The 15,503-nt window shown below is 25.2% G+C and overlaps 1 protein-coding gene and 1 pseudogene across 1 annotated transcript; both read right to left on the bottom strand.

The window, feature by feature from the left end:
• Positions 1 to 1,151: 1,151 nt before the first annotated feature.
• Positions 1,152 to 2,653, bottom strand: LOC131599487 (23 kDa jasmonate-induced protein-like). The gene is made up of 2 exons (XM_058871822.1): positions 2,120 to 2,653; positions 1,152 to 1,609 (listed from the first exon to the last, which is right to left on the bottom strand). The coding sequence occupies exons 1-2, from the start codon at positions 2,567 to 2,569 to the stop codon at positions 1,418 to 1,420; spliced, it is 642 nt and encodes a 213-aa protein (XP_058727805.1). The 5' UTR covers positions 2,570 to 2,653; the 3' UTR covers positions 1,152 to 1,417.
• Positions 2,654 to 11,827: 9,174 nt separating this feature from the next.
• Positions 11,828 to 15,027, bottom strand: LOC131597677 (ATP-dependent DNA helicase PIF1-like; annotated as a pseudogene).
• Between the last annotated feature and the right edge of the window lie 476 nt (positions 15,028 to 15,503).

The raw sequence follows: 15,503 nt of genomic DNA, 5'->3' as shown, positions 1-15,503 counted from the left end.
TAAATTATTAATGTAAAATCTAATTAAATATCTCTCTTCTACATTTCAGATTAAAATTTAAATAGTACATTAAAATATTAAATTAAATATTAAAGTTAATATAGTTTTAGTAGTCACATTTTTATACTCATAAATTTATGTGATACGATCCTTTATATAAATAATGTATAATAGAGAAGTAATAAAAAATATATACAAAATATATTAAATATAAATTCATTTAAAAAACTTTACAATACCTTTAATTCATGGAAGTTATATAATAAAAAGATTAATAAATTATTAATTTCCTGAACGTTACATAATATTTGAGTTAATAATGACTTGTATGAAACTTTTTATCAATTAATAAATATAATTTTATATTTAAATATATATTTCAAAAATTCAATTCATAGTTTATCATAGTACAAATTCATTTATCAAAACATTTTTAATTTTATAATTTATAAAGAAAAATCACATACGCTAATATATTAAATTAAATTTTATTAAAATTTATTTGATTATTAGTACAAGATTTTATTAAAATCTACCATTGTACTTTTAAATATTATTAAACTATTAATTTAAAATTTTTATTAATTTCAATTATCTACTTGAATGTTTTTTTAATTTAATAAATTTATATTTATAGTTTATTATTAAAATAAAAAATTATATTCATAATTTATCATGTACAAATTTATTTATTAAAACATTGTTAATTTTATAATTTATAGAGGAAGAATACATAGCTCAAACTATTATATTATTATTATTATTATTATTATTATTATTATTATTATTATTATTATTATTATTATTATTATTAATCACCACACCCGCAATCATGTAAACTCTTTTTTCCTTCTCTGTATGTTTTTTTTTTCTAGATGTGGCAGGCAAAAAGATAATTTGCTTCAATTGTGATTTTTCTATTTTTGGCCTTCTGTGGCGTTTCTTACTATTCAATTTAACTGTATTTATCCAAAATATACAAGAGATTGATTCTGTGTTCAAGTCAATGCCGAACTTGTGTATTTTAGCTTGGAAACATGATTTATAGCAAATTGTTACAAAAGATCTTATTATGAACTTGATAATCACTTCTCAGGGGCATGTTCCACTTATTTAGAAAAAGAGGAACTATATGTCTAGCATGTCAAGTCTCTTGAGAATATTAGCTCGCTGCATTTACACAAATTTAAAATGATACTTGTACATGAGTACATCACTGAAGAAAGAAAAAAATAACAGAAAAGAAAGTACAAGAAATAAAAATACAAGCATACATCTCATAACATACACACGACTAGTGCACTTTGACTACTAATTATTGAGCATTCAAGCATACAACTCATAACATAAACACCATTAGTTCACTTTTATTATTAATTATTAATTATTGAGCAACGAACTCAGGGGTTGATTTGCCTCATGGCAATGGACTAAATTTGTGCTGGAGTATTGCAATGAATTCTGGCGAAGTGATGCCACCAATACTGACTGTTGAGGCAAGGTATTCGTCATCATCCTTTGTGATTTTGCCAGCTTGTTCTAGCTTTTGCCCTTTAATGTAATCCCAATGAGGTGGAAAATGATCCTTTTCACGGACCTCGGTGTAAGCCTACAATAAACCATTGTATGATCATTTTATGGCTATTTGTTTAAAAACTCAAGCATTGTATGATACCATACCCTGTGTTTTCTTCAACTTGTAGAAAAATATCATGTATGAGTTTTGATCAATATATTAAATTAACATTTATTCAATTAAACGGTAAAAATAATCAATTAACAAATACAACGAGTAAGTAGAAATCAGTTCTTGTAACAAGTAACTATCAGTTTCATCAAGTATTTATCTATTTTTAATAAGTAAAAACAGAAAGATCAAACACATGGATTAAATCCAATGATCAAAATTTGAGCAGGAGGAATGGCAGCACAAAAAATGCTGCAGAGGATCTGAATCCGTAAAAACAATACACCTTTGCAAAATTCAAGTGAAAGGAATAGGGCCTAAAAGTTGTTTTGATTATATATATTCTTAAAAGCTAAAATAGGGGCTCAAATCACTAGAAATATAAAAATATGTGCATTATAGACGATTAAAAAAAGCAAATAGAAAACTTACTGCATTTTGTATGGAGCCCCATGGGGTAGACCAAGCAACCAGGAAGTCACGCACATCTCCTTTAATATTCTTTCCACGGTATACCCGAGCAGCTTCGCAACCATAAGTTCCCGAGGTTGGATGTGTGTGGAGGAAAGCGACCCACTGGCCGTTGTCGAAGGACCGAGGCGGCTCCTCCTTCTCAACAGAACCATGCCAATCCTGTTTTTGGCCATCCACGATCTCAAGGGTATCCCCAGTAGCATTATAGAGAAGACAAAGTGTGGAAACTCCGTCACCATAACTAGACTTAAGAGTCAATGTATGGTTGAGAGCATTCAAATTTTTGTCTTCTGAATGGATCAGCCTCACTGCTTCTCTTGCTCTATCTTCTTGTGTTATTGTTTTGCCTTTATACCTCGACATAGCTTTTAAGGTTTCATCTGTTATTGGTACTCCAAAAGCACTCATGATCTTATTTTCTTTCCTTTTTTCCTCTCTTTCTTGTGCTCTTTTTTTTGAAGTGCACTACCTTTTGTGTTCAAATAAATGCTTCTATGTCACCACATTTATAGTACAAGTGTTGCTGTGAGGGGTTTGTTTGCAAATATTTTTTAAGATAAAAAAGGAGTAAAAAGGGAATATATATATTTTTTTAAGCCAAAAAACTATATGTTTCATTACACTAGTATATAACCCGCGCGTTGCGCGGTTGTCCCATAATATATTATTATTATTGTATATAATATTTTAAACTTTAAAATTTTAGATTATTGATTTGTTTATGGAATTTTTTTAAATGATTTTATTTAAGTAATTATTATATGTTGTTTTATAAACAGATATTTGAGAAAAAGTTAAATTTTAAAAATAATATGGAGGATCACTTTATTATGTTTATAGGATTTTTTTTCTAATGAGTTTATTCAAATATTATTTTATATATGAGTTTATTATAATATTCGAATATTATTATAGAGAGTTTCCATTGATTGATAATGTCATTAGTATAGTAAAATGGAATTATCATTTTTTTAGAGATACAATTTGAAATGACAAATAATCATAAATAGTGAGAAAAATATTTTAATATTTTTAATAAGTCATTAATGGTTTAATAGGAATGTAGGTTAGTGTATTACAGTTAGAAAGAAATAAGAAACAAAACTTCATAAAAATTAAAATGATAATTAAATATTTGCCAATATGTACTAATTATAGTGTAAGAATCTTGAATGTTAGAAATAGTTTGTCATAAACGAATAGAATTTGTTTTTAAAGAATAACAATATCAACCATTCGATGTTGTTATACCACAAAAACATTTTGAAATTAAGATTAAGGAAATTAATCCAAAGAAAAATGATAAGTGGAAGAAGTCATAATCTATTTGGTATGGTTATATTCGAAAGAAATAATAAGTGGAAGACGAAAAACAAAAATAATAATCTAATTGGTATGGTTATATATGGACGAAATCATATATATTATTATTATAGAAATTTGCTTATCCAAATGATTGCAAAAGTCGTATATTTTAATATTCATTAAAAGATTGTTATTCATAGAAGTCTACAAACTTTTAAGTTGGAAGGCTGATAAGTTTATGTGCATATTTATTATAAGAATACTAAACAACATATATTTATATTCTAAAGAAAACATAAGTGTGAAGAAGGAGGAAGGAAATTAAATTAAAAAATTAAAAATCAATACAAAAAATAAAAACATCTTAACATATGCATATTTATTATTGTGCCGATTAGACTCTCATTCAAATGGTAAAACCTACAAAATTATAAGTAGAAATTATATTAACATAAGCGTATATATTATTATTTCTAGGATTTAAATAAAAAAAGACGAAGGAAATTATATTAAAAAAATAAAAAATCAATACAAAAAATCAAAACATCTTAACATACATATATATATATATATATATATATATATATATATATATATATATATATTATTGTTTCTAGAATTTAGATTCTCTAGATGATTGCAAGAGACGTATATTTCAAAATTGATGCTAAGATTATTGTTTGTAGGAGCTTGTGCCGATTAGACTCTCATTCAAATTGTAAAACCTGCAAAATTATAATTATAAATTATATTATAAAATATGAATATGAGTATAAATTAATTTGAAAATGATCAAAATAATATATATAAAATAAATATAAATATGATCAAAATGATAAAATAAAATTTATTCGGAAAAACATGGCATGAAATAGATTTGAATAGATGTAAAAAAGACGAAACCTTCCAAGAGATTTTGGATTAGAATATTAGATAAAGATGAAAAAATCAATTCTTTTTTTGAATCGGCGTAGAATAGTAGATGATATTGCAAGAGACGTATATTCGATGTTTTCTCAGGTTTTGCATGAATTCTAAAATATACGTGTGAGGAAGAAATTGACAAAAGTTTATCTATTTAAGGTAGAAAAGGGGACAAATTTATCGGTTTCAATATAATAAAATGATATTATTATTGTCCGTTTCTTAAAACTATTCATTTTATAAATATTAATTTTTGCAATAATTATAATAGTTGTAACTGATTTTTGTGCCAAAAATAAATTGTAATTAAAATACAATGATGATAACATTAAAAACTAAAAAGAAAAAAATTATATAAATTTGTAATTATTATTGAAATACTTTTTTCAATAAAATAATTCGAGTAAAAATATAATGATTTGTTAATTTATATAAATTTTGAATTACTACATTTTTCTTAAAATGTCTAAAACGGTTATTAAAAACTTTATTTATATTAAACAAAAAAATATTATTCGTAGATTTCAAAAATAATATTAGATCAAAATATAACTTTAAATATTTTTTTATCACTTTAAAATTCAATATCTCTAATTAATTTATTAATAAAACTTATATTTAAATAAAAAATTAAAAATTATTTTTATATCATATTAAAAAGTATTAAAATAAAATATACAATAATTAAAAAAATATTTTTATATCATATTAAAAAGTGTAAAAATAAAATATTAATAAATTTTAAACTATTATACCAGTTAATCTTTAGTTCTTTTCTAAATTATTACTTTTATAATATTTTTCTACTTCAATTCTTTAACATATATATATATATATATATATATATATATATATATATATATATATATATATATATATATATATATATATATATATATGAGGAGGGTTATATTGACTCCAAGAGTAAGTTATAATAACTTACTCCCCATCTTGACCATTAATTCTTTTCAATCTAATGGTTAAAAATAATAAGGAATAGTTTTCTCTTTCCACATTTAATGACTTATTATTTTTAACCATTAGATTAAAGAGAATTAATGGTCAAAGATGTGGAGTAAGTTATTATAACTTAATCTTGGAGTCAATATAACCCTCCTCTCTCTCTCTATATATATATATATATATATATATATATATATATATATATATATATATATATATATATATATATATATATATATATATATATATATATATATATTGTTAGATAATTGTTTCATTTATTTCTCATAAATTTTTAATAATTAAAATGATTTGTTACTTTATATAAATTCTAAATTACTACATTTTTCTAAAAATTCGATATCTCTAATTTATTTACTAATAAAACTTATATTTAAATACAATAATTAAAAAATATTTTTATATCATATTAAAAAGTATTAAAATAAAATGTTAATAAATTTTAAACTATTATACCAGTTAATCTTTAGTTTTTTTTAAAATTATTAGTTTTATAATTTTTCTTCTACTTAAATTCTTTAAAATATATATATATATATATATATATATATATATATATATATTTTTGTTATATTGTTAGATAATTATTTCATTTATTCCACATAAATTTCTAATAATTAAAATGATTTGTTACTTTATATAAACTCTAAATTACTACATTTTTCTAAAAATATGTGTAAAATAGTTATTAAAAACTTTATTGATATTAACCAAAAATATATTATTTTTAGATTTTATAAATAATATTAGATCAAAATATACCTTTTAAAGTTCTTTTTATTTTTTTATTTTATCACTTCAAAATTCGAATTCTCAAATTTATTTATTAATAAATTTTATATTTAGATAGCATATTTAAAAAATATTTTTATATTATATTAGAAAGTATTAAAATAAAATGTTAATAAATTTTAAACTATTATATCATTTAATCTTTAGTTCTATTTTTAAATTATTATTCTTATAATATTTTTGCTACTTCAATTATTTAACATATATATTTTTGTTATACTGTTAGATAATTATATTATTTATTCCTCATATATTTCTAATAATTATTAAGATAGTGTTAAATATTATAGTTGGGTGCATAATAGAATAAATAAACTAATTTTTATAAATAATAGTATTTTTAATTGTGGTAGTTAAATTTTGTACTATATTATATCATATTATTATTATAATAATAATTATTATTATTTTATTATTAGATGAATATTATACTATAATTTATTATTTATATTATTATTATTGATAGTGGTGGCTGAATATTATATTATTATTATTTAAGTTTTAAGTATAATTATTATTAATTTTATTATGTTTATTATTATTATAGTTATTATTATTATTATTATTATTATTATTTATTTTTAACGTAGGGACAAATTAGTAAATAACACATTAGGTGTAGGGTCAAATTAGTAAATAACACATTAGGGTTTTTGTTAAGATTGACTATCATGCTGACACGTGGCTAGGGTTGCCATCATGACAACCTTCCATTTATATATATTAAGATTAAGATTAAGATTAGACCAAAAACTGCAATGTAAAACACTATAGAAAACAAAAAAATACACGTTTTCAAAAACCGCAATGTAAAAGCAAAATTCTATTTTTTAATTAAACGACTTTCACTCTAAATTATTTTAGGCTAATTAGTATTTTGCCCCATAAACTTTGTATTTCGTTTTAATTTTTCCCCTGAACTCATTTACAGTTTCAATTTGTCCCTTGAACTCATTTACAGGAAGGTAGTGATTGTCATTTATATAAGTTCTTCAAAAAGAAAAAGCATTGATATTAAAACTTACAGGGTTCTAACAAATTAAAATTAGACTAACGTAATTTTATAGGAGTGTAAAATTTAATCAACTAAAAAGAACATGTTTAAAATATATATTAAAGAATGTGTTGTAAGAATTTTTTTTTTTTGTATTTTTTATAGTGTATATATGATTTCTCATATGAGCACCAAAAATTAATTATCACATATTTAGTTACTCTTGCATAAAATTAAATATAAAATTTATTCACTAAATAAAATTAAGACAAAATCTTCTTTTAATTTTTTTAATTAAATGAAAAATTAAATGATTTTTTTATTATAATTAATTATGAAAAATGATTTTTTTTATCATTATTCTAACTTGATCTATTTCATTATTATTATCAACCGTAGAAATTATTTATAACTATATTTTAATAATTAAAATTATTTTAAATTTTTTTAAATTTAAATTATTTTTAAAATTTAAAATATGAATTAGAATAGAAATATATAATAATTATTATTTTATAACTTATAAATCATATCAAAATTTATGATACGTGAATTTGGGATTTTTTCGGACGTATCTCCGAATTAATCAAAAAAATTTGGGTATATTTAAGAGATGTATCTCCGAATTAATCAAAATCCTAATTTTTTTTATTTTTTTCGTAAATGAATCTCCGAAATCTATAAAAATTTAAAAAAAAAAATTTACTTCAGAGATGTATCTCCGAAGCAAATGTATTTTAGAATTTCCGAAGGTTTTCCTAATAAAGATAAAGCTTGTTGAGATGTTAAAAAAATAGTTAATTATTTTTCCTTCACTGAGTTGATTATTCATCGTGGTCCCTTCCATTATTTTTTCTTCCACAATCAATTATCACTGAGTTGTCTATTCCATTGAGTTGTCTATTCAAAGCGTGGCTCACGTGTGTATTATAAAATCAATATTTTCTCTTGTCATAACAAAAAATACAATTGATACAAAAAAAAGCCAAAAATATATATGCTTATAATTAAGTGTGAAAACATAAGTGGTCACACGGACAAGAGATGATACTCCTAATATATTTAAATTTATTTAGCAATGCAACAAAAATAATGTCGGACATTTTGTATGCTATTTGGAATAATGGAAGGGACCATGATGACACAACCATTTAGATAACAACAAATATAATACTTTGGCTAGAAGTAATGGAAGGGACCAAGATGAAACAACCATTAGACAATGGAAGGGACCATGATGACACACCCATTTAGATAACAACAAATATAATACTCTGACAAGAAGTAATGGAAGGGACCACGATGAAACAACCATTAGACAACAACAAATATAGGAGGGACCACGATGACACATGGTTACTGATACAGGGATTTTTGTAGATCTTAGCATGAAAGTCTTTAATCAATTATCACTAAGTTGTCTATTCAAAGCGTGGCTCACGTGTGTATTATAATATTATTATTTTCTCTATTCAAAGCGTGGCTCACGTGTGTATTATAATTTTTTTTTTTTGTCACAGAAAAAATACAATTATACAAAAAAGTCAAAAATGTATAAGTAAGGATCCACTTTATTTCTTACCCTCCATTTCTTTTCCATTAATATAGTTTTGTGTGCATAAAGTTAAATAAATAATAAATATGTGTCATATGTCTTAGAAATACGTGTAATATATACAAAAAAACTATAGTAATGAAAAATAAATGGAGTATAAGAAATGGAGTGATCCTTACTCAAATATGCTCATAATTAAGAGTAGAGATTCTCTCCATTTCTCAAAGGAAATGGAGGTTCTCATTATTAAAGTTTTAAAAAATAATACATTTATATTATCTATAAGTGTGACATATATTTTATATACTTCGATATTTATACAATGCAAACATTGGTAATTGCACTTTCTATTTCTTTGAAGAAATGGAGAGGATATCAACTCCATGATTAAGTGTGAAAACATAAATGGTCACACAGACAAGAGATGATACTACGAAAAGGAATTTACGAAGTAATTTCTTTTTCAAAATTTTTTCAAAATTCAGAAATATACTTCCGAAAATATTAAATAAAATGTTTTGGGGATTGATTTCTGAAAACACTCATTTTTAAAGGTTTCGTAGTATACTTCCAAAAAATTGCTTCTAGACTTTTCTAACCTCCTAGATAGTCAATAATAAATGCTTTTTATTTTCATTAAAAATGGGGTTAGTATCACTGATTGACGAGTAATAAAACTATCATTAATTGATGATTAAATAAAATATCCTTAAATTGATTGGAACAATTGATGAGTAAATAAAATATCCTTAAATTGATTGGAAATTCAATAAATTTTAATTAATGGTTAAAATTAAGAATTTTTATGGTACAATTTTGATTTTAATGGAATAGAATTTTAGTTTATTTTTAATTGATATACACTTTAATGAAAACAAAATTACATTTCAATAAATCATAAATGCCAAATAATAAAAATAATAATTTCACGTTAACCATAGTTATTTGTATAAGGAAAAAAATATTTTTTTTATAAATTTATTTTCTTTAAAATAAAATTATATATAAATTACGTTTAATTTATTTTTTCTATAAATAAATTTAATTAAACTTATTTTTATATATTTTTATCAAATATATTTTAAAATAATAAATAAAATTTGAGTTTTCTTAATTAATATAAATATGAACTTTATAAATCGTTAAGGAGAAAGTATATTTGGTTAAGTTTTGTATGTATGATTCTCATTTTTTAATACTAGTATAGAAACTTTGTGGTTCATTAATTGAATTTGTATCTCCACATGCTAAAGTGAACAAGTAAAATCAAGTGGAACTCGCGCCATGAATAAATATATGTTATAATATATTTTATCTTGATATATATAATATATTTTAATTAATACAATTAATTGTATTATTAATTATATTGATTCACCTTGATTTTAATTTTTTAGTAATTATTGGATTTTTTCGGAAATGCATATTCGAAATATTCTAAAATTAAAAATTGGAATATTTCAGATATGCATCTCCGAACACACTCCTCTCTCAACAATAAAAGTTGATTTTGGAAATTTATCTCTGAAAACACTATTTTTATGTTTTCGGAAATACATCTTCGAAATCACATTTTTTTTGTGTTTTTCAGAAGTGCACTTCCGAAATCAATTTTTTTAAAAAAAAATTTAATTTCAGAGATACGTTTAACTTATTAACTTATTAGTTATCACTTTCAGATGACCGGGTATCTTATTAGCTATCATTAAATTACTAGTAGAAGACCCGTGTGTCCGCACGTGTAATTCATATCTTAATGTGAATAATATAGTACAAATGAAAGAAGCACATATATCTTAATGAAGAGAGCACATATATCTTAAATTCTTAATGGTTCTTAAGAATACACTTAGAAATGTTAATGTAAAACATCATTTTTGGAAGTAAAATATTACAATTAGAAATGTTAATGTAAAACATCATTTTTGGAAATAAAATATTACAAATATCACTGATAACTATAAATATGTACAAATATTTTGTTGAATAAAATTAAAAAAATATTGTGGTGATAGTGAATCGTGAAAATAATGAATTTTTCAGTAATAAAATTAATAGGAGTTAGAAAAAGTTAAATCAAGTCTAGTACCCAAAGATTTACTACAAAATATATATAAATTTTTAAATACATAATTGAGCAGGAGTGATGTTGGAACAACAGTTTTTGTTTTAGAAATGCAATGGTGCCTATTTTTATTTTATATATGAGTTTAATGGATATGCATTGACAATGTAAAATAGTTTTACAGTGTCATCCAATAAACAACCACCAATTTGTCATGTTATTAAATTTTTTCAAAAATAAAAGATTGTTTTAATTTGATACTTGATTGTGATTGGTTGACAGTGTAAAACTATTTTACACTGTTAGTACATCACTCATTTTCTCTTTATTAAGAGAACAAAACCTTATAACATATAAAATAATATAATACAAATTTATTTGAAAATTTTCAATTCATACAAAAGTACAAAGAGATGAAGGCTAGCATACACTTTATTTAATTTAAGTACCATTTTGCACGTTTTGCATAATAGTGTCATTTTTATCATAAAAGCAAATTGGATAGAGATAAGACCAATTGTATTCCAAATGAAATTAATCAGAGTCAATCAATCTTTTGTCCAACTTTAAGTTATGTAGGAAGTCAGATACATAAAATATTAAATTTATATAACAATGGTACCTAAAATTTAAATCATTGTTGTAGACAAATCTAAACATACAATGAGAAATTAAAATACTACATTAGGTAACTTGCATATTTACGACCAGCGTGATAAGCTAGTATTACATTATCTATTACTAGTAGGAGATCCGTGCGTTCGCACGGGTAAGTTTTTTCTTAATATGTATAATATATTATAAGCGCAATGTACACATATGTAAGTTGTAAGAATGAAATCATAATTTTATACATATTATGTTAGTGTTGCCCATAATTAGTAAATATGTAAATTTCTCCCTTAAAATATAGATGTCAAAAGTTATAATTATGTAAGATTACCGACTATTTTCAGATGATACAAAAAACCAAGTTTTAATATTATAGTTTTGGGCAATTCTAGAATAAAAGATGGAATATTGATTGTAATCCTCAAAAGTGCTTTGCTAATGCCAAATAGAATGTTGTTCAGCATCAAATTCCTAAAATAAAGAAAAATATCATTAAGAATATCAATAACTTAGCAAATAATTATATAATATAAAAGTAAACCATTGAAGATGATATATTAACTCTTAATGTACCACATATGAAAAACAAAAGTATTCAACGAACATGACATATTATAAAACAAAGAATTTAAAAGGCTATAATAGTGTAGAAAATGAGTTAAATTACCTATATAATATTGTGAAAAACTTCTTTGAAAACCAAATTAGTAGTTTGAACTAATGGGATTTTGTCTTTGTCATGAATGAGGATTTTCAAACCTCCCTTGCTTTTAACTCTAGACATTGCAACATATAGTTGTCCATGGCTGAAGACATCTTTAGGCAAATATAAACCAACATGGTCCAATGATTGGCCTTGAGATTTATTTATTGTCATGGCAAATGATACAATTATGGGGAATTGTCTTCTAATAAGTTTGAATGGCCAAGGAGATTGAGAAGGAGACAGAGACATCCTAGGTATGTAAATAGTGTTTCCAATATTAGTACCTGATATAATCTTAGCCTCGATGACATGATTTGCTAACCTTGAAACGGTCAACCTTATACCATTACAAACCCCTCAGATTGATCCAAATTTCTAAACAACATAATGGTAGTGCCAATCTTTAATTTCATGGAATGATTAGGTAGACCAGAAGTTTTCAAACAACTTAAGAATTCAGGAGTCAAATGCTCGAATGCCTCATTGTCGTTTGCTTCTGATCTATCAGTAGAATCACTACTCAAAAATTCTTTCTCATCACCTGAATAAACAAAAAAGTGTTTAGAATTACATACATAAAATAAGCATAAAACTAAATGGCATCCATGAAAAATAAATTAGCACCTGGAAGAAGGTTAGTAATGTAATCATTGATTTCATCCACAATTTCAATAGTTGAAGCTAAAATAGCTCTACTTTGAAGGAAATCAGCTCTTCTGTAAATTTCAAGTAGGTTGGGATATGTACTTGTAACAATGATTTCAATTGGGTCCACAAAATATGTTAAAAGAAACTCAGGTGGAATAGGAATTTCAGCATATCCATCATTTGTTTCGGAGATCTTTCCATCTCCAACTTGTAAAATCCATTTTGAGAAACTTTCAATTTCTTCAACATTGTTAGAACTTGATCCCGAGACCAACCGCATATTTTTGGTTAGTGTTAGAACCTTGCAATGTTCTCAAATATAAGAGGCATTTATGGTTGAATGCACAATATCAGACCTAGTTCCTCTTGGTACAACCGGTAGAATTTGCCGAAAATCACCACCAAATACTACAACCTTTCCTCCAAATATTTCCTTACATGGTTTATTTGGTTCCCCCATGATATCCTTGAGAGACTTGTCAAGTGCTTCAAAACACCACTTATTTGCCATTGGAGCCTCATCCCATATAATCAACTTGGTAATTTTCAACAACCCGACAAGGTCGTTTTTTTATCAATGTTACATGTAGATGAGTCAAGACATGGTACTGGAATTTTGAATCTAGAATGGGCCGTTCTTCCTCCTGGTAGAAGTAGACTTGCAATACCACTTGATGCAACGTTCAAAACAATGTCACGATTTGAACGTACGACTGCTGAAAGTGTGTTCCACATGAATGTTTTTCCAGCTCCCCCATAACCATATAAAAAAAAGACACCTCCATTTTGATCTATAACAACTTGATTGATTTCGTTAAAAATCTTCAATTGTTCATCTATATGAATAAAACAAAAATAGCATTAGTCAATGTACTCCAAACATAATAGTCTCTGTACAAACATATATTACCCAAAAATAGCATTAGTCTCTGTACAAAATTCTTTTTAATTTCGTTGGGTGTATACAAATTAATTGATTTACGTTCATGAATAAAAACTATATTAGCCCAATTGAATAATATTTGTATAACTTCTTTAAATTATAAGTCTTATTTAAGTTTGTTCTGTGTTTTTAATTTTTGTGTGTTTTCTGTTATTAATTTCAACAAGTGTTAACTATCGTACTCAATGACATAAACTTGGAAGCCTTGCAAACAAACAAATTTATGATATTGGATGGTTATAGCCCGTGGCCAGATTGGGCACTCGCGTGATTTATGATTTAGAATTGCAGCCTACAGTAGTGCTGCATCCTGAGCACATAATTTTTATAAAGTCTCCCCTAATCCTTAATTTCAATTGAGTATTTTAACAATAGAAAGTATTACTCGTAAAGGTATGAATTTAATTAAAGTTGAATTGATTAGCCAATAGGTATTTACATTGACTTATATTAATAATGTGTATCTATAGTAATATGAATATATATCTTATTAATAGGGTTATCCAAATTTTATCAACAATTATTGATATAGGTTGTACCTGTTAAGGACTGATGCAATTCTTGAAATTTGTTTGTCTCTGCTGCAACATCATATTGTCTTTCATCGTATATCAATCGATTCCCAAGAAAATTTATAACATAATCTTTTGGATATGGCATTGGCTTAAATTCATGTAAGCTCCTTCTATTTTTTTGTAATTGCTTTTCAATTTTCAACAAAGTAAGTTGTTGGATTTCTTCAGTAGATAGAGACAACCCTGAATAAATATGATACTATTAGTAAAACGAACGTAGCAAAATGAACGCATTAGTTGGTGGATTTATTCAACATAGCATAATGAATGCAATACCTGGATTCATTGACAAAGTCCTTTGTTCGTATAGAATTCCATCAGACAGATATATCCAAGTGTTTCGCCAGACATGGTCAGGTCGATTCATTGAAGCTGATAACAACATAGTAACAAACAGTTTTCTTAGGAATATGCCTGAGCCCCAATTATATGCCTCTTTTATTTCTTCAATGAACTCTTTGTCATTTTGTAGAAATCCCATTGCAAAGCAAGCCTCAAGGAAAGTTTTATGTTTAACCCCTTCAACTGTTTTGAGATCATCATAACTTGTCGGTCCTTTCTTTACAGTTAACAACATTCTCATATAATACAATTCTCCTATTGTGCGGGGCACCCAAATTAAACGTCCAATTGTGTAACCACGCTTCCTCGGTCTCCAACATCGTGTTTTTTTGACATACACAAATTTAGAGACAAATTGCCCATAAGTCAATAACTTGGCATCCTCATATTCGTTGTTTGCTACAAACCATGAAGTAAACATTGATTCAGTCACACTTGCTTTAAGTAGGACGTTTCTGTTAGAACAAGATTTGTTCTGATCAATTATCTTAGTTTTGATGATAACAATAATATGAATTTTGCTTAAGATAATATGGTACTCTAATCCAATGCAATTTCCTTTTCAGGAAATATATAAAGAGTATGCATAATTCAGCGCTCAGAAGCTTTGTCTCAAGGGTTCAGCATGCAACACCAGAACATGGTCTGGCAAGACATCAGAAGATGGTCAAAGCAGAATCAGAACATGGGTCTATGGAAGCATCAGAAGAACATGAGATCAGAAGCACTGAAGTTCTGATGGTATCACGCTCAGAAGCACTTCAAGGTCAGAAGATCAGAAGATGCTTTGCACCAAGCTGTTTGACTCTGATGATATTCAAACGTTGTATTCACAAACATCAGATCAGAAGGAAGTACAAGTGGCAAGCTACGCTGACTGACAAAAGGAACGTTAAA

Source organism: Vicia villosa, linkage group LG4 (genome assembly GCF_029867415.1).
Source record: "Vicia villosa cultivar HV-30 ecotype Madison, WI linkage group LG4, Vvil1.0, whole genome shotgun sequence".
Classification (NCBI taxonomy): Eukaryota; Viridiplantae; Streptophyta; class Magnoliopsida; order Fabales; family Fabaceae; genus Vicia; species Vicia villosa.
The sequence above is the reverse complement of the archived record's forward strand: the minus strand, read 5'-3'. Positions and strand labels throughout refer to the sequence as shown.